The 19,337-nt window shown below is 63.4% G+C and overlaps 1 protein-coding gene across 1 annotated transcript in view; it reads left to right on the forward strand.

The window, feature by feature from the left end:
- PLEC (plectin) overlaps nucleotides 1–19,337 on the forward strand; it is a 75,736-nt gene that overhangs the window by 36,471 nt on the left and 19,928 nt on the right. Inside the window, 10 exon segments of the mRNA XM_068161039.1 lie at nucleotides 459–6,794; nucleotides 7,010–7,362; nucleotides 7,544–7,646; nucleotides 7,871–8,348; nucleotides 12,809–12,888; nucleotides 13,774–13,897; nucleotides 17,364–17,941; nucleotides 18,290–18,460; nucleotides 18,588–18,754; nucleotides 19,137–19,296. Coding sequence (XP_068017140.1) covers nucleotides 459–6,794; nucleotides 7,010–7,362; nucleotides 7,544–7,646; nucleotides 7,871–8,348; nucleotides 12,809–12,888; nucleotides 13,774–13,897; nucleotides 17,364–17,941; nucleotides 18,290–18,460; nucleotides 18,588–18,754; nucleotides 19,137–19,296 — 8,550 coding nt within the window.

The raw sequence follows: 19,337 nt of genomic DNA on the forward strand, positions 1-19,337 counted from the left end.
GTGTGGGTCAAGGTCAAGAACCAACAGCAGGCAAAGCCTGCAACAAGGTGCTGGAGCAGCACCTCACACCCCCTGCTCCAGTGATGCCCACCACCAGTGCCAGCTTTGCAGGGGTGTCCTCACCACTGGTACTAGCTCTGTGTCCCTGTGGTGTGTCCTGCTTCCCCCTTGTCCGTAGCCAAGAGCTGTCCCAAGCTCCTAGCCTTTTACCAAGCCTGTCTCTGACCCTGTAGAAGTCCTTGTGTCTTCTCCCCACTTGTCCCACCCACATGTTGTTGCTCTAGTTCCTTAACTCCAGCTCTGCTCCCTTAACTCTTAACCCATGTAGCAGAGTGGTCCCACACCCCAGCAGCCCCATGTCCCCCATCCTGCCTGTCCTCTCTGCCCCTGTCCCCACCAGCCCGCCAGTGCCGCCACGGTTCCATCTGACCCTGTTTTCTCTTTCCACCTCACCCCAGATGCAGGTGGCCCAGCAGGCCCAGCTCCGCCAGGAGACGCAGCTCCTCCAGCAGAGCTTCCTGACGGAGAAGGATGCCCTGCTGCAGAAGGAGAAGTTCATTGAGGAGGAGAAGGCGAAGCTGGAGAAACTCTTCAAGGATGAAGTAGACAAAGCCCAGAACCTGAAGGCAGAGCAGGAGCGGCAGCAGAAGGAGATGGAGCAGGAGAAGCAGCAGTTGAAAGCCATGTTGGATGAAGCTAAGAAGCACCAGCAGGAAGCTGAGGAGAACGTGCGGCACAAGCAGGAGGAGCTGCAACAGCTGGAGAGGCAGCGGCAGGAACAGGAGAAGCTGCTGGAAGAGGAGAACAAGAGACTGAGGGAGAGGCTGGAGCAGATGCAGGAAGAGTACAAGGCTGCCCTGGCCCAGACACGAGAGATCATGATCCAGACAGACGAGTTGCCTGGGGTGGCCGCAGTCACCGCCACGCAGCAGCCAGGCATCATGGCGGTGCCCAACGGCAGGGACGCGCTGGATGGCCTGGCGCAGAACGGGGAGCCTGAGTTCGCTTTTGACGGCATCCGCCAGAAGGTATCAGCTGAGAAGTTGGCAGCTGCTGGCATCCTGAGCGAGGAGAGCTTGGAGAAGCTGGCAAAGGGCAAGGTGAGCGTTGAGGAGCTCTCACAGCGGGAGGACATCAAGAGGTACCTGCAGGGCAAAAGCAGCATTGCTGGCTTGTTGATTAAACCCTCCAACCAGAAGATGAGCATCTATGAAGCCATGAAGAAGAAGCTGCTGAGCCCTGGCACTGCCCTGGTCCTCCTGGAAGCTCAGGCTGCCTCTGGCTTCATCATTGACCCTGTGCGCAATGCCCGGCTGTCAGTGAACGAGGCAGTGAGGGAGGGAGTCATCGGGCCTGAGCTGCACAACAAGATGCTGGCAGCCGAGAGGGCAGTCACCGGCTACAAGGACCCCTACACCGGGGACAAGATCTCCCTCTTCCAGGCCATGCAGAAGGAGCTGATCGTCAAGGAGCACGGCATCCGCCTGCTCGAGGCCCAGATCGCCACCGGCGGCATCATCGACCCTGTCCACAGCCACCGCTTGCCCGTGGAAGCTGCCTACCAGCGCGGCTACTTTGACCAGGAGATGAACCAGGTCCTGTCTGACCCCAGCGATGACACCAAGGGCTTCTTCGACCCCAACACCCAGGAGAACCTCACCTACCTGCAGCTGCTGGAGCGGTGCGTGACTGACCCTGAGACGGGGCTGTGCCTCCTGCCGCTCACTGACCAGGCAGCCAGTGCCAGGGAGCTGCTTTACACCGACAAGGAGGCCAAGGATGTCTTCAAGAAAGCCACGGTGACAGCACCGTTTGGCAAGTTCCAAGGGAAGACGATGACCATCTGGGAGATCATCAACTCTGAATACTTCACTGAGGACCAAAGGCGGGACCTGATCCAGCAGTACAGGACTGGCAAGATCACGGTGGAGAAGATCATCAAGATCATCATCACGGTTGTGGAGGAGAGTGAGAAGAAGAGCCAGATGTGCTTTGAGGGGCTGCGGGCCCCGGTGCCAGCTGCTGAGCTGCTGGAAAGCAAAGTCATTACCAGGGACCTCTACAACCAGCTGCACCAGGGCAAGAAGACTGTGAAGGATGTGGCTGAGATGAAGTCAGTGCAGCAGTACCTGAAGGGCACTGATGCCATTGCTGGCATCCTGGTAGAATCCACTGGCCAGAAGCTGACCTTCTATGAGGCCTTGAAGAGAAACCTGCTGAAGCCAGAGGTGGCCCTGTCCCTGCTGGAGGCACAGGCCGCCACTGGATACCTCATCGATCCCGTGAGGAACAAATTATTCTCAGTGGATGAGGCAGTGAAGGCAGAGGTGGTGGGGCCAGAGTTCCATGAGAAGCTGCTGTCAGCAGAGAGGGCGGTGACTGGCTACAAGGACCCCTACACAGGGCAGACCGTGTCCCTCTTCCAGGCGCTGCAGAAGGGGCTGATCCCCAGTGACACTGGGCTGCGGCTGCTTGATGTCCAGCTGGCCACCGGCGGCATCATCGATCCTGTCCACAGCCACCGGCTCCCACTGGAAGTTGCCTACAAGCGTGGCTACTTCGACCCTGAGGTCAATGCGGCACTGGACGAGCTGCGGCAGGAGGCCAAGGCCTTCTACTGCCCCAACCGGCGCCAGCACCTCAGCTATGGGCAGCTGCAGGAGACCTGCCACCGTGACCAGCAGACTGGGCTCTGCCTGCTGCCACTGTCAGACGAGGCCATCCGAGCACAGCAGGAGGAAGTCTACACAGACAGCCAGGCCAAGGAGTGCTTTGACAAGGCCACCGTGGAGGTGCCTGTGGGCAGCATGAAGGGCCAGACCATGACTATCTGGGACCTGATCCACTCTGAGTATTTCACTGAGGAGCACAGGCGTGAGCTGCTTCGGCAGTACAAGACAGGCAAGGTGACCATCGAGAAGATCATCAAGATTGTCATCACCATCATTGAGGAGGCAGAGACCAAGAAGCAGGAGAAGCTGACCTTCAGTGGGCTGCGGGCACCAGTGCCTGCCAGCGAACTGCTAGAGTCCCATGTCATCAGCAAGGCCCAGTATGAGCAGCTGAAGGAAGGCAAGAAGTCAGTGAAGGACCTCGCTGAGACAGATGCCATCAGGAGGTTCCTTCATGGCAGTGACTGCATTGCTGGTGTCTATGTGGAGGCCACCAAGGAGAAGCTGAACATCTACGAGGCCATGAAGAGGAACCTGCTGAGGCCCAGCACTGCGGTGATCCTCCTGGAGGCCCAGGCAGCCACTGGCTTCTTGATAGACCCTGTGAAGAACCGGAAGCTCTACGTCAATGAGGCTGTGAAGGCTGGTGTTGTGGGTCCGGAGCTGCACGAGAAGCTGCTGTCTGCTGAGAAGGCTGTCACTGGCTACAAGGACCCCTACTCAGGAGACACCATATCCCTCTTCCAGGCCATGAAGAAAGGACTCATTGTCAAGGAGCATGGCATCCGCCTGCTCGAGGCCCAGATTGCCACTGGTGGCATCATCGACCCCGTCCATAGCCACCGCCTGCCTGTGGAGGTGGCCTACCAGCGCGGCTACTTCGACCAGGAGATGAACCAGACCCTCTCTGACCCTAGTGATGACACCAAGGGCTTCTTTGACCCCAACACACAGGAGAACCTCACCTACACACAGCTGAAGGAGAGGTGCATCGAGGACCCTGAGACGGGGCTCTACCTGCTGCCTCTGAGGGAGCCAGAGAAGCCCAAGGTGGTGGAGACCACCCACATGTACACGGAGGCGGAGACACGGAAGGTATTTGAGGAGACACAGGTGGACATCCCCGTGGGCAGCAGGGCTGGCTCCTCCATGTCACTGTGGGAGATCATGCACTCAGACCTGCTGCCCGAGGAGCAGCGCAAGCATCTGATGGAGGAGTTCCAGTCAGGCCGTGTATCCAAGGAGCGCATGATCATCATCATCATCGAGATCATCGAGAAGACTGAGATCATCCGGCAGCAGAACCTCACCTCCTATGACTACGTCCGGCGCCGCATCACGGCTGAGGACCTCTACGAGGCCAAGATCATCTCCCAGGACATCTACAACCTGCTGAAGCAGGGCTCCAAAACCTTCCGGGAGCTGCTGGACACAGAGACTGTCTGGAAGTACCTGTATGGGTCAGGCTGTGTGGCTGGCATCTACATCCCCTCCTCCAAGCAGAAGCTCAGCATCTACCAGGCACTGAAGAAGGGGCTGATCAGCTCAGAGGTGGCCCGCTCCCTCCTGGAGGCCCAGGCTGCAACCGGCTTCATGATCGATCCTGTGAAGAATGAGATGCTAACTGTGGATGAAGCTGTCAGGAAGGGCATAGTGGGGCCTGAGATTCACGACCGGCTCCTATCTGCCGAGAGGGCTGTGACTGGTTACAGAGACCCCTACAGTGAGCAGAAGATCTCCGTCTTCCAGGCCATGAAGAAGGACCTCATTCCTAGTGAGGAAGCCCTCAAACTCCTGGATGCCCAGCTTGCCACCGGTGGCATCATTGACCCACACCTGGGCTTCCACCTGCCCCTGGAGGTGGCCTACCAGAGGGGCTTCATCAACAAGGAGACCCATGATATGCTGTCAGAGCCCAGTGAGGTGCGGAGCTACGTGGACCCATCCACGGATGAGAAGCTGAGCTACACCCAGCTGCTGCGGCGCTGCCGCCCCGACGAGGGCAGCCGGCTGCTGCTGCTGCCGCTGAGCGACACACGACGCCTCACCTTCCGTGGCCTGCGCAAGCAGATCACCATGGAGGAGCTGGTCCTCTCCCAGGTGATGGATGAGGCCACAGCCCAGCGCCTCCAGGAGGGACTCACCTCTATCGAGGAGGTCTCCAAGAATCTGAAGAAGTTCCTGGAAGGCACCAGCTGCATCGCTGGTGTCTTTGTAGACTCCACCAAGGAGCGGCTCTCCATCTACCAGGCCATGAAGAAGGGCATCATCCGGCCGGGCACTGCCTTTGAGCTGCTGGAGGCACAGGCAGCTACTGGCTACGTCATTGACCCCATCAAGGGGCTGAAGCTGACAGTGGAGGAAGCTGTGCGCATGGGCATTGTGGGGCCCGAGTTCAAGGACAAGCTGCTCTCTGCTGAGAGGGCTGTCACTGGCTACCGTGACCCCTACTCTGGCAAGCTCATCTCCCTCTTCCAGGCCATGAAGAAAGGCCTGATCCTGAAGGACCACGGCATCCGCCTGCTGGAGGCCCAAATCGCGACAGGGGGCATCATCGACCCTGAGGAGAGCCACCGCCTACCTGTGGAGGTGGCCTACAAGCGGGGCCTCTTTGATGAGGAGATGAACGAGATCCTGCTGGATCCCAGCGATGACACCAAGGGCTTCTTTGACCCCAACACAGAGGAGAACCTGACCTACCTGCAGCTGATGGAGCGCTGCATCACTGACCCCGAGACGGGACTGTGCCTCCTACCCCTGAAGGAGAAGAAGCGGGAGAGGAAGACCTCCTCCAAGTCCTCTGTCCGCAAGCGCCGGGTTGTGATCGTCGACCCGGAGACAGGCAAGGAGATGTCGGTGTATGAGGCCTACCGCAAGGGCCTGATTGACCACCAGACCTACTTGGAGCTATCAGAGCAGGAGTGCGAGTGGGAGGAGATCACGACCTCCTCCTCTGATGGTGTAGTCAAGTCCATGATCATCGACAGGCGCTCAGGGCGCCAGTACGATATCGACGACGCCATCGGCAAGGGCCTGATCGACCAGTCGGCTCTGGACCAGTACCGCTCGGGCACGCTCTCCATCACCGAGTTCGCTGACATGCTCTCGGGCAACATGGGTGGCTTCCGCTCGCGCTCATCCTCTGTGGGCTCCTCCTCCTCCTCCTACTCTGCCAGCCCTGCCCCGCTGCGGACGCCCATCTCCGTGTGGAGCGACCCAACCGAGGAGACGGGGCCGGTGGCCGGCATCCTGGACACAGACACCCTGGAGAAAGTGTCCATTACCGAAGCCATGCGGCGCAACCTGGTGGACAACATCACAGGGCAGAGGCTGCTGGAGGCCCAGGCCTGCACCGGGGGCATCATCGACCCCAACACCGGTGACAGGTGCTCGGTTGCCGACGCGCTCGCTAAGGGCCTGGTGGACAAGATCATGGTGGACCGCATCAACCTGGCGCAGAAGGCCTTCTATGGCTTCGAGGACCCACGCACTAAGACAAAGATGTCTGCGGCACAGGCACTGAAGAAAGGCTGGCTCTACTACGAGGCTGGGCAGCGGTTCCTGGAGGTGCAGTACCTGACGGGGGGGCTGATCGAGCCGGACGCCCCCGGACGTGTCTCCCTAGACGAGGCGCTGCAGAAGGGCACCATCGATGCGCGCACGGCCCAGAAGCTGCGTGACGTCAACACCTACTCCAAGTACCTCACCTGCCCCAAGACCAAGCTGAAGATCTCCTACAAAGATGCCATGGAGCGCAGCATGATCGAGGATGGGACAGGGCTGCGGCTGCTGGAGGCCTCCTCGCAGTCCAGCAAGGGCTACTACAGCCCCTACAACCTCAGCAGTGCTGGCTCTGCCGCGGGCTCCCGCACCGGCTCCCGCACCGGCTCCCGCTCAGGCTCCCGGCGCGGCAGCTTCGACGCCACTGGCTCTGGATTCTCCATGACCTTCTCTTCCTCCTCCTACTCCTCCTCCAGCTTCGGGCGCCGATACGCCGCGGGTCCCCAGAGCACTGCAGAGCTGGCGGCTGAACTGGCCCTTGCCCTCTCCTCACTCCCCCTGCTGAGCTGTGGGCAAGGGGTGAGCAGGGGGCACCTGGGGCTCTGTGGGTGCCTGCTGCCCGTGGCCTGATCCCCACCCAAGGAAGCAGCACCGTTCCCGCTCCGCATGTGCCAACGCCAACGGCTAACCACTCGTGTTAACGAACTCAGAACCTTTTCCTCTTCCAAAGCAGTGCCTCAACTTTAACCAAAAAGACTTGACTAATGAATTAATTAATTAAGGGTTCTTCTGGCTGGGTTTGGGTACCAGGGGCTGAGGGACGCCCCCACCCTCAGCACAGCCCTGCCCGCCAGCGCGGCCACCAGGAGCATTCTGCCGTGTGCCGCAACCACCCAGCTGCTGCCAGGAACCCGCCAGCCCCGCACCCTGCACCAGGAGGAGATGGAGGAGGAGACAATGGAGAAGATGCCCCTGCCCTGCAGCCCCTGCCCCACAGCCCCTGTCCCCCAGCCCCTGCCCCACGGCGCAACATGGCCAACACGATGGAGGAGCAGGAGGCCGCCACCAACTCCCTGCTGCTCGGCACCGGACACCAGCGCCACCTCCTGGCCCTTTCCTCCATGCTGAGGAGGGGTCCCTACCACCGGCCCCCTTGGCACATCTCTGCTGCCGGGCCCGTGCCGCCACCGTAAGTGCTGGCGCTGGCACTGCCTGGGGCTTCTGCGCCGCGCACTGGGACCTGCCGCCGCTTCACCCACCAAGGGGCTTCGCTCTGCGCCCACCACCACCTCTGCCAGCCTGCTCGCCCATCCGCCTGCCCACCAGGGCACGGCTGCCTCGCTTGGCTCTGCCCACCTGTGTGCCCGCAGGCCAGTGGCCATGCTGGCCGCTGCCTGTCTGTCCATCTGTCTGTTCATGCATTTGGGAAGTGCTCGGCACCAGGCCCCTTCCTCTCACACTGACCTGGTGCCAGTAATTGACAGGTGCCTGCCAAAGCCTGAGCCTGGCACTGCCAGCACTGCCAAACCAGCCTGGCACTGCCAGTGCTGCCAGACCAGCCTGACCCCATGTGTGGGTCAGAGTCCAGCCGCTGCCCAGCCCCATGTGCCCCCCTGCACCATGAGGTTCTCCAGACCCTCGTGAGGGACCCTCAGAGCTTGTGAGGGGCATGGGATAACTGGCGGCCCAGGGGGTAGAAAATGGGCAGCTTCTGTCAACCTGGGCTCCTCTTATCCTCTTCCTCTTCTCCTCTTCTTTTTATCTTCTTCCTTTCCTCCTCTTCTCCTTTTTATTCTCTTCCTTCTCCCCTTTCCCCCTTTCCTTCTTTCCCCCTTTCCTTCTTTCCCCCTTTCCTTCTTTCCCCCTTTCCTTCTTTCCCCCTTTCCTTCTTTCCTCCTTTTCCCCTTTCTTTCCTCTTCCTTTTTCCATTGTTCCCTCTTGCCCTCTTCTCCTCTTCCCTGCTTCCCCTCTCCCTCTCTCCCTGGTGGTGCCCACCACACTCCCTGTGCCACACTGGTGACGGTGCCACTCTCTCTCTGGCAGAGGTCTCTTTCCAGTCCCACCAAAGCAGTGCCAGTGCCGCTGGGCGAGCTCCTAAGCTGGGTCTCCACCGTTGGCAGGTCCTGGCTGTGCCCAAGGGGAGCCATGGCGGCTGCTGGGCACTCGCTGGCACAGGTAACACCAAACTCTCACTTTCTGGCTTTCCTTGGCACTCGCTGGGCTGGCGCTGGGGGGCTTTGGCCAGGCGCTCTGCTTGATAGCACCGGGATGGCCCTGGAGGTGCTGCTCTCCTCCAAGGGCAGCTTGGGGCATGAGTGCCCATGGGTGTCTGCAGTGCAGGGCTGTGTAGGGGTGGGTGCATGGCGCTGGTTGGCATCACCCATGGTGTCAGTGTCTCATCCCATCTCTCTGTTGGCTCTGTTGTAGTGTGGCTGGATCTCCATCCCACCCCCTCACCGCTGTCACGGAGCCCGTGCCCCCTGCCCGGGCCACCCGCCGCCGCGCCGGAGGACACTGGGACACCCTCCCCCTCCCTTGGCACTTGCCAGAGTTCTCCAGGCACAGAGCTGGGGTGGCACCGGAACCCTTCAGCTGCCAGAGGGGTGCCCTGGCCCGCCTGATGCCCACTGCCGGGGCCGAAGCAATAAAGTGACCCCCAAGAGGCACCCCTGCGGTCGCCTGGCCCCCTCCTTGCCCCGTGCCCAGGGTGCCAGTGCCAGGGCTTGCCGTGGACCTTTGCATCACTTCTCCTCCTCCTGCTGCCTGATCCATCCATGTCAATCGGGCCATTGTCACTCCCCCACCCCCTCCTCATTATTAGTGTTAATTAATTATTAATAACCTCATTATCCACTTTGGCTTCTGCATGATGCTGGCGCTGGCAATGCGGTGCCACTGCCGCGCCCAGCTGGGGTCTCGCTGCCCGGGGGTGCTCCCCTCAGCACAGGGCCCATGGCTCACCCACGGGCATCTCATTTTGGGGGCAAAAACACTAAAACCTGACCTGTACCCGGTGCCAGGTGCCCATGGGGTGCGGAGGGCACCGCGGGCAGTAAAGGATCCTCTGAAACCAGCCCGCAGCTCTGCGTGGTCCTTTCGCCCCAGCTGTGCCATGGCCGTGCCAGCTGCGGGCTCCCATCACCTACCATGCCATGTGCCATGTGTCCTGTGTGCCATGTGCCCTTGTGCCATGGGTCGGGGTGATGCATGCCAGGGTGCCAAGGTCTGACCAGCTGCTGGTGTGTCAGGCACATTCCTGGGCATCTCCCTGGTGCTAGGCGTGCAGTGGGGCTGTGAGTTTGTCCCCAGAACTGCCCCTGTGAGTGCCAGGCTCTCTGGTGACAGGAGGCTGCAGATCTGTGCCAGTAGGTCCCTGGGTGTGGGAACGAGTGGGCACAGCTGGTTGTGTGGAGGCTTCTGAGGCTTCTGAGGCTGCGTCCTTGGCATGGGGAGAGGGTGATGGGCTCTGGGCAGAGCAGTGTCTGCTGTGCCCCAAGGCACTCAGGTGCTGTGCCAACCTGTGCCACTTCTGGGGCTGTGCCTCCATGCCCTGGAGCAGACAGGCTGTGCCATGTGTACCAGGCAGGGCTGGATCTGGCAGGAATGTGGCGGGACACTGGCATTCCTTGGGCACCTCAGCAAACATGGGAGATGTTGGCACAGCCAAGGGGTTCCGTGGCACTGGCCTGGATGGCTTCAGGAGTGTTTCCAGCCCAGGATGCCAAGTGCCACTGCTTGGTCCAGGCTCATTGTCTGGCAGTGCTGGGCACAGTGTTGGCACCACCAGAGCTGTGCCATGTCTGGGACCTGGGGTGATCTGCCCAGGAGCAGTGACACAGTGCCACTGGCAACTGAATGTGTGCCTCTGGGGCAGTAGGGACAGGTGGCACTGGCCTGGCAGCCCCATTATGGCACCCTGTGAGAGCACCATTAGCCACAGTGTCCTGGTGCGATGCAGCCGATGGGCACAGCCAGGGTGGGGGCTGTGGGGGGCAGTGGGGCAGCATCCCCTGTGCTGGGGGGACACAGCTGCTGTGCCTGTGGGGTTCAGGTGGGTCTCAATGAGCGCAGCTCCCTGGGGTGGTACTCACACTGCCACCATTGTCCCCTCAGATGTCCCCAGCTCCCCTCAGTCTCCCCAACCCTCTCCATGCCAGGCACCTCTCACAAGGACCCCCAACCCTGCCCCACACTCAGGCTGGAAGCCCCTCAGCTCCCTTTGCCACCCATGGGTCCAGTTCCCCTTGCCCAGCTCCAGGGTGACCCTGCTATGCCAATAGGTACCCCCTGAGCCACACTCCCCTCAGCCCTGGCACTGAGACCCTTCCCCATTGGTGGTGATGCTGCTGTGGTGAGCTGGGCTGGTGGGACCCCAAAGCAAGACAGGGAGTGAGGGTGGGGAGGACACTCCATGCAGCTTCTGGTGCCATGGGGCCAGCCATGGGGTGAGACAGGAGCTGTGCCAGAATACTCCTGCCTGCCACCTTGTCCATCAGCCATGGACCTTCTCCAGCCATCTTGTGCCACTCCATGTAACCCTCCTGTCCCCCAGGATCCCCTGTGCCTCCCCAAGATGCTTCACACCTGATCCAGACCTCCAGTGTGGTGTGCAGGGAGCTCTGGGGCTCACCCAGGGCAGCCCCCTGCTCCAGCAGGGGCACCCCCAGCAGGTGCCCAGGATCCCCAGGCCCAGCTGCCTTTGCAAGCTCTCCACACAAGGAGACTCCACAACCTCTCTGGGCAGCCTGCTCCAGGGCTCAGAAGCCTCCAAGCCAAGAGGTTGCTCCTGAGGGAACCTCCTGGCTTCCACTTTGTGCCTGCTGCCCCTTGGCCTGGCCCTGGCCACCACTGGCAAGGGGCTGGCCCCAGCCTCTTGTCCCCCAGCCTGCAGATGTTGAGAAGATTCCCTCTGAGTCCTCTCCTGCCCAGGCTCAGCAGCCCCAGGTCCCTCACTCTTCCCTCCTCAGAGTCTTCTCAGCAGCTTCCCAGCCTGCAGTGGCCTCTGTGCAGCAGTTGCCAGTCTGTGAGCTGGGGAGCCCAGCCCTGGCCCCAGTTGTGCAGCTGTGTGCTGAGCAGGGCAGAGCAGAGGGGCAGGAGAACCTCCCTTGTCCTGCTGGCCACACTCTGCTGCATGTCCCCAGGGGACCCTTGGCCTTGGTCACCTTGCTGGCTGATGGGGACCTTGTTCCCCCCCACCACTCCCAGTTCCTTCCCAGCAGCTCCCCCTCTCCCCTGGACTGGGACAGGGGTTGTTGCCCCCTCCCCATGGTCAGTACCCTCCCCCTGCCCTGGCTGAACCTCAGGAGGTCCCTGGGCACTGCTGTGGGCATAGGGAGGGGAAATGCTTGGTGTGGGGGGTGCCAGCTCCCCGGTGCTGCTGTGGAGCTGGACAATGAGGGCAGGGCATCAGCAGCTGACCTTGCTCAGCTCCCTAGGGTGGGCACCACTCAGGTGGGTTTCAGGCTCCACCACATGCCAGGTTTAGCCCCCAGCCTTGGCACCTTCATCCCCCCTGAACCAAACCCCAGACTGGTGGCACAACTCTGCCCATGCCCAGCACGTGGGACCTGTGGTTGCCATTCCAGCATGGCTGCAGCAGACGAATCTTCCCTGCTGGCACACACCAGCTGCCAGTCCCTGTGCCCGCTGCCCCGGGCACTGCTGGCTGCAGCGCAGTGCTTGGCACTGGCACGGCTCTGTTTGGCTCCTCCAGCAGCCACAAAGCCCTGATGGCCTCTCCCACGCCCCTGCCTCCCCGGGTGCCAACCTCTCTGTGGAGCCATTCCCTCTGTGCCAGGACCCCTAGACCCCTCCCAGGTCCTTGCATCACCCCAGTGAGACCCAAATGGGCACCAGCCACGGGCAGCATGGCCTCACAGCAAGGCTCCAGTGTCCCGGTGGCATCCAGCAGCATGGCATCGTTTGTGCCAGGGAATGGTGAATCCACCCCAACCTTGCTGCAGGTCTGGGGTGTGAGCAGGGCAATGGTGCCGCCCAGGAGCCCACCCAGGTGCTCAGAGCAGGGCTGGCAGTGTGCCATGCTGAGACTCCATGCCACTGCTGTTGGGCAGCTCCAAATCCCTTTGCTGCAGCTACCATGCTCCAGGATGTAGCTGGCACAGCCCACGGTGTCCAGCACCCAGCAGCTGTGCCATGGCTGGGCCTCCCTGGGGTGCCCTGGCCCAGCTCTGCCAGGGTCCCAGACACTCTTGCACCTTGCCCAAGATGCCATCAGTCTGTGGCCCAGGTCCACCATCCAGGGTGCTCTAAGGGTGCCTCTGGGGGTGCCTGATGCTGGCTCAGTGTCAAGCCCTGACACTGGAAAGCCCAAAGCTGGGGTGACTCCCTCTGGCCTCCCACCATCTCCTGTCTGTCCCTGCCCTGGCATTGGCCTGGGTTGGTTTTGGGACAGGGTAGCTGGGGCTCAGCTGTGCACTGGACTGGGGGCTTTGCCAGGGCCAAGCAGAGCCAAACTCCTGGGGTGGAGAACGGGGGACCCTGCCAGGAGTGCCCTGCCCAGTCCTGGGGGAGATCCCAAGATGCCTGCGCTGGTGTGGTGAGGGCTGGTGGAGCTCCAGCCTCTGGTCCCTTGGCCCTGGCACCACAACCCCACCATCCCTCTGCACTCCTTGCAGGCTCCCAGTGCTGCCAAGGATGCCAGTGTCACCAGGAAGAGCATGGAGGGGTCAGTGCTGGATGGGGAGGAGATGGAGAGGTACTGGCACTGCTGGCACTGTTGGCTCTGTGGCACAAGGGAGCTGGTGGTTGAAGGAAGCTATGGGTTGTGGGGAGATGGTGGCTCAGGGGATGTGGCTGTGGGGTGATGGTGGTTGGGGGCAGATGGTGACTGTGGGGAGATGGTGACTGTGGGGTGATGGTGGCTGTGGGTGATGGTGGCTGTGGGGAGATGGTGGCTGGGGGGAGATGGTGGTTGGGGGGAGATGGTGGCTGTGGGGTGATGGTGGCTGTGGGTGAGGGTGGCTGTGGGGAGATGGTGGTTGGGGGGAGATGGTGGCTGTGGGGAGATGGTGGCTGTGGGGAGATGGTGGTTGGGGGGAGATGGTGGCTGTGGGGAGATGGTGGCTGTGGGTGAGGGTGGCTGTGGGTGATGGTGGCTGTGGGGAGATGGTGGCTGTGGGATTATGGTGGCTATAGGGAGATGGTGGCTGTGGGGTGAGGGTGGCTGTGGGGAGATGGTGGCTGTGGGGTGATGGTGGCTGTGGGGAGATGGTGGTTGGGGGGAGATGGTGGCTCGAGGGAGATGGTGGCTGTGGGGTGATGGCGGTTGGGGGGAGATGGTGGCTGTGGGGAGATGGTGGCTGGGGGGAGATGGTGGTTGGGGGGAGATGGTGGCTGTGGGGAGATGGTGGCTGTGGGGTGATGGTGGTTGGGGGGAGATGGTGGCTGTGGGGAGATGGTGGCTGTGGGGAGATGGTGGTTGGGGGGAGATGGTGGCTGTGGGGTGATGGTGGCTGTGGGTGATGGTGGCTGTGGGGAGATGGTGGCTATGGGAAGAAGGTGGCCCTGAAGAGCCAGTGTTGGGCAGGACAGAGGGTGTCCACCTGTGCCAGTGCCTGGCACATCCAAGCTCTCCCACCAGAACTCAGCAACCTGGCAAGTGCCCGGAGAGGTGCTCGGAGGTGCAGGAGCAGCTGCTGGCACTGCGGCACTGGCTGGATGCCATGGAGAAGCAGCTGCCTGCCCAGACGGAGCCTGGCACACAGGTAATGGGCTCACCATGGGCACCAGCAGAGCTGCCCAGACACATGCTCACCCAGGCTGGGGAGGTTTCAGTGCCCAAAGGGAGGGTGATGCCTAGGCATGACCCTTCAGCACAACCCCAATCCAGCTGTGATGCCTGTGCTGGGCACAGTCTTGTGGCATCAGTGCCACCTCACCTGGTTTGTGGTCATGGTGTGGCCTGTCCCTTGCCAATGTCACCACCACTGCCATGGGCTCAGAGCCTGACGGACCTGTGGGTTTGCTGGTGCTCCTGGCATCACTGGTACACACAGCATGGCTGGCACATATGACATGACTGGCACATACTGCAGAGCTGGCACACATAGCATTGCTGTTACTTGTGGCATTGCAAGCTCAGAGTCCCACTGGTGCCAGGGCTGTCTTCAGCTCCAGGCTTAGCCACATCACCTGGCACCACTGCCCAGGCCAGTGGTGTGCAGCCACGCCTGGGGTGCCTCTGGCTGGCACAGGCCTCTGGCTCCTGCATCCCACAGAACCCATGGTAGGGCAGAGGCTGGAGCACCCCCAGCGGGTGCCTGGCTCCTCCTGGGCAGCCCCTTGCCCACTGTCGTTGGGCACAGGCTGCAGGGGCACACACATGGCAGCACAAACTGAAAGGGCCATTGTATGCTGGGCACTGCCAGGGCTGCAGGGAAACCAATGGAGCTGGGACAGGATCCCAAAAATCCACACGGCTCTGGGATCTAGGATGGAATCTGAGCTGTGGTCCTAGGAACCCACACGGATCCAGGATGGATCCCAGAAACCTGCACAGCTCTAGGATCCGGGATGGGATCCCAGACCTCCCTCCTTTCTCTTCCCCCTCTCCTCCAGGCTCCAGGATCCAAGAAGGGATCCCAAAACCCCACCCAGCTCCAGGGTCTGCTCCTGCAGGCCCCTTCCAGCTGCTCCCTTATGGCACCTGCTGGCTGGTGCCCGGTTCCCTCTGCCCCATCGCCTCCAGCCCTGTGCCAGACCAGCCCCTGGCAGCTGAAGGAGCCACCTCGCTGCCCACTGCGGGGTCCCGGCCTGGTGCTGAGGGGTGCCAGGCAGTACCCGGGGGGCCAGGGGGTGCTGTGATGCTGGAGTGACGCTGGTACTGGGGTGGTGGGGCAGTGGCAGTACTGGGATGATGAAATGATGCTGGTACTGGGGGTGATGGAGCAATGCCGGTGCCAGCGCCGCGGACAGCCGAGCCGTGCCGGTTGGGCGACGGCCGGGAGCAGACAAAGCCCCCCGGCGCCTCCGCCCACTGCTCTCGGGAGACCCCTCGGGAGCCTCACCCAGTAGCCGCGCCCCCGCCAGCGGCCCCTGGCCCCCTTTGTGTGGGGCAGGACCCCCCCAGTTCCCTTTGTGTGGGGCAGGACCCCCACCCCGCAGGGCCTCTCGCCGCGGTGCCAGCCTCCGATGGGCTTCTTCCCGGCACTGCAGCCCCCCCACTCCGAGTCCCTCCCACGAGGGTCTAACTCAGGGTCCCTGAGCTCCAGGCCTGGAGGACCCCGGCCTCGAGAGGGTCGAGGGGGGAACTCTGCACCATGTCCCCAGACAAACTGAGGACCCCCCTCTCCCCCACACCCCTACAGGCGCTGGGAGCGGTATGGCTGTGATCTCCCTGTGTCCCCCTGTGACCCTCTTTGTGCCGCTCACAACTCTCCATTGCAGCTCTGGCTGGGGGAGCTGGAATTGGGGTTGGGGGTTCAGGGCACCCCTCGGAGCCGGGGGGCTGCTGAGGGGCGGCGGAGCCGATACGAGTGCCGGAGGGGTTAGCAGGTGCCGGTGCCGAAGGGATCAGCAGGTGCCGGTACCAGGGAGATCAGCAGGGGGCCGGTACGGGGGCGGTCAGCAGGGGCCGGTACGGGGGGGTGGTCAGCAGGGACCGATGCGGGGGGGTTTCAGCAGGTGCCGCTGCCGATGCCTGCGAGGCGGGTCGGGGCGGTGGGAGCGGCCCCGTTCCCCTCCCCCCTGGCCGGGATGGCTGCGGGTCCCGGGGGGTTTCCCCGGTAACGAGCGGGGGGTGAAGGCGGTGGCGGCGAGGGGTGGGGGGGGCGGCGAGGTCAGCCCCAAGCCGGGGCCGCGCTGGGGCCGAGCCGGGGCCGCCCGGTGCCCCCGGGAGCAGCACAAAGGCAGCTGCGGCGGCACCAGCACCGGGCACGGGCAGCGGGTCTCACTCCTCTTCCCCTTACCGGGCCGGGCCGGGCCCCTCCCAACCCAGCTCCGAGCCCCCGGCCCGGCCCCGGCCCCGGCCCCAGGGACGCTCGGTTCTGCCGGGGGGTAAGTACCGGGGGGAAGCGGGGCCGGGGGCGAGTACTGGGGGCGGCACCGGGGGGAGCGGCCGGGGATGCACTGGGGCGAGAGGCGCGCGGTCTCCTCAGTCTCACCCCGACACACACACACACTGTGCCCGGCTGGGGGCCCCGGAGTGAGCCCCCCGCCCTTGGGAACCGGCGTGACTCCCCCATGTGAGCTTGGTGTGACCCCCACCCGTGGGAACCGGTACTACCCACCCCAACCCCTGGGATCCAGTGGGTTCCCGCAGCCCCCAGCCCCCCCAGGATGTAAGGTGCGAGCAGGGGGGATCCGAGGGATGAAGGGGTCCGGAGCGTGGAGGGATCCGGCTGCAGGCAGAGTGGGGGGTTGGGTGCTCCCATAGGTGGGGGTCAACCCGATTCCCACGGGTGAGGGGTATCACACTGGGACCACAAGCAGGGTGCAGTGAGGAGGGATCTCGGGAGAGCCCGAGGGGGTGATGCCAAGAGGGTGGGTGCTGCCAGTGGGGCGGTGGGTGCTCCCAGAGGGACAGTGGGTGCTTCTGGTGGGTGAGTGCTGCCAGGCGGGCAGCAGGTGCTCCCAGAGGGACAGTGGGTGCTCCTGGTGGTAGGTGATGCCGAGCTGGCAGTGGGTGAACCCCAGTGGGTGGGTGGGGCTCCCTGGCAGATGGGTGCTCCCAGATGGGCAGTGGCTGCTCCCCACGGCGTGCCCCCGCTGCCCGCAGCCGCGGCCCCCGGCACAGATGGTGCCTTTCTGCCTCCGCCGCCTTAATCTAACGGCACAAAGCGGCACGGCGGCGTCTGTCCGTCTGCTGCAGCCCGTCTCATGTCCCTGCCATGCCCCTGCCACCCCCACTGTCAGGGCTGCCACGCAGACCCCCGCCGTGGGGCAGAGACCCGCGTCCTGCATGATGCCAGCCCCAGGGCGGCACCGTGGAGTCCCCTGGGTGATGCCAGCGATTCGTCCCTTGCCGTCACCAGGTCCCCCAGCTCTCGGCAGCCCTGGGCTTGCGGGGGCACTGGGACACCCCCCCAACACCTGTGTGGGGATTTTGGGCACCGCCCGTGCAGGTGGCCCTGGGCACAGGATGGGGACCGCTGCTGGCATCCTTGCGGTGGCTCCGGTGCCACACGGCGGTGCCCAGACCCCCGTGACGCGGGACCTCCTGGCTTGTTGCAGGCCGGGATCCGAGGTGGGGGCACGGCACCGGCAGCCTCGCTGGCACCGTCGCCCGTGCCATGGGGAATTCGGTGAGCAGGCCCAGCTGCCTGGGCGAGCGGAGCCGGCGCCACGAGGAGCTGCTCCGGGAGCCGGACGCGGGGCAGCCGCTGGGCAGCGCGGTGGAGGCCTGGCCGGCCCTACCGGAGAAGCTGCCGGTGGAGAACGGCTGGAGCCCGGCTGCCGTCGCCAGGCAGAGCCGAGCCGGCAGCCCCGTGCTGCGGCGCAGCCGCTCCGAGGTGTCGGTGCAGAACGGGAGCGCAGGTGGCGTGCCGGTGCCGGTGCCGGGGCAGGTCGGGGGAGCGACCTGGACTCCTCCCCGGAGCGGTGCCCCCCGTGGCGCCTGGCCCTGGCAGCCTCTCACCACGCGGGAGGTGACCGAGGTGACAGAGGTGACCGAGACCATCGTGACGGAGATCGTGGAGGTGACGCAGTACCCAACGGGCGAGCGCGGCGGCGAGGCTCTGCTCACCCGCACCGTCACCGTCACCACCGGGCACCTGACCGGCGGCCGCGCCGGGCACAGCGGCACCAACGAGGTGACTGCCGGGCAGGGGCCCTCGCCACCAGCGTCATGGGTGGGACTTGGCAGGGATGCCCTGCCAGCCAGCGTGGTGCCAGGATGGTACCTGCATAGTGCCAGCATCATGCCAGTGTGCTGCCAGCATGGCTGTCCCCACCAGCAAGTCTCTGCCATTGTCCCCCTCAGCTGGGGCTGGCACAGGGCCATGAACTCCCAGGACCTTCCTGCCATGGGGTGAACAGGGTCCAGGTCCCTCTGTCCCTGGCATTGCCACCTGGACAGGGCACACTGGAGACACCAGCCCCATTGCTGCCCCACAGCTGCCCACCACTCAGCCAGGCAGCTCAGCCAGGTCTCTCTGCAGGTGTCCATGCAGGTTGTGGCTGTGCCAGAGGAGGTAATGGGCACAGAGCAAGGCCAAGACTCGGTGGAGCAGCTGCTGGCCTGGGTGGCAGACATGGAGGAGCTGGTGGGCAACCAGAAGTCACCCTCAGCCGAAGCAAAGGTGGCCAAGGCCCAGTTGGAGGAGCAGAAGGTCAGCAGATCCCAGCTGGCACTTCCCATCCATGCTGGGAATAATGGGTCTGGGGCTGCCAGGAATGTGCCAGGGTAGTGTGGGAGGGAGGGGTTCCTTGGCACAGCCCCTTTCCCACTGCCCACAGCTCCTGAAGCGGCTGCTGGAGGAGCGGAGGCCACGTGTGGAGCTGCTGCTGCAGGACAGAGCTGTGCCAGCAGCACATGGCCCTGGCACAGTGGTGCCCGAGGGCAGCAGCAGCCTCTCTGGCCTTCAGGAGAAGTGGCAGAAGCTGATGGAGGAGGCTGAAGCCAGGTGGGTCTGGTCTGAGACCACTGTCACCAGGGTTGGCACTGCTCTGGCATGAGACTCTGGGGCATTGGGGTAGGCACTGACCTTTTGATGGCAGCTCACCATCATTGGGGCTGGAGCAGTGTGGTTGGGTGCCCTGCGTGGCCATGCCAGTTGGCAACATGATGCAGGGCATGGGCAGCTGGAGGGTCACAGAGTGGGACTGGGGCTGGCACAGCCTGCCAGGATGGAGTGGGACCCTCAGCTTGGAGCACTTTGGGGAGCTCCTGGCACTGCCAGGGCTGGGTGGGGGTGCTGCCAGGGTGGACACTGCCCAGCACTGGAGGTGTGGGGAGCGGGGCTTTGCCAGCCATGGCCCTGCCCAGCTCACCCAGCCCTGGCACAGGTATAGCCACCTGGAGAGGATCCTGCCTGTGGCCCAGGCCTTCCAGGAGGCCGTGGACTCCTTCCAGGAATGGCTGGCATCTACGGAGCGGCAGCTGGCACAGCTCTGGCGTGCCAACGGCTGCCTCAGCCGCCTGCAGGACGCCCACCAGCAAACCCAGGTGGGGAATGGGTAGGCATGGGGTGGGCGTGAGGAGATAGG

Source organism: Melanerpes formicivorus, unplaced genomic scaffold (assembly GCF_026170545.1).
Source record: "Melanerpes formicivorus ecotype bairdi unplaced genomic scaffold, bMelFor1.0.p_v2 SCAF_56, whole genome shotgun sequence".
Taxonomy (NCBI): domain Eukaryota; kingdom Metazoa; phylum Chordata; class Aves; order Piciformes; family Picidae; genus Melanerpes; species Melanerpes formicivorus.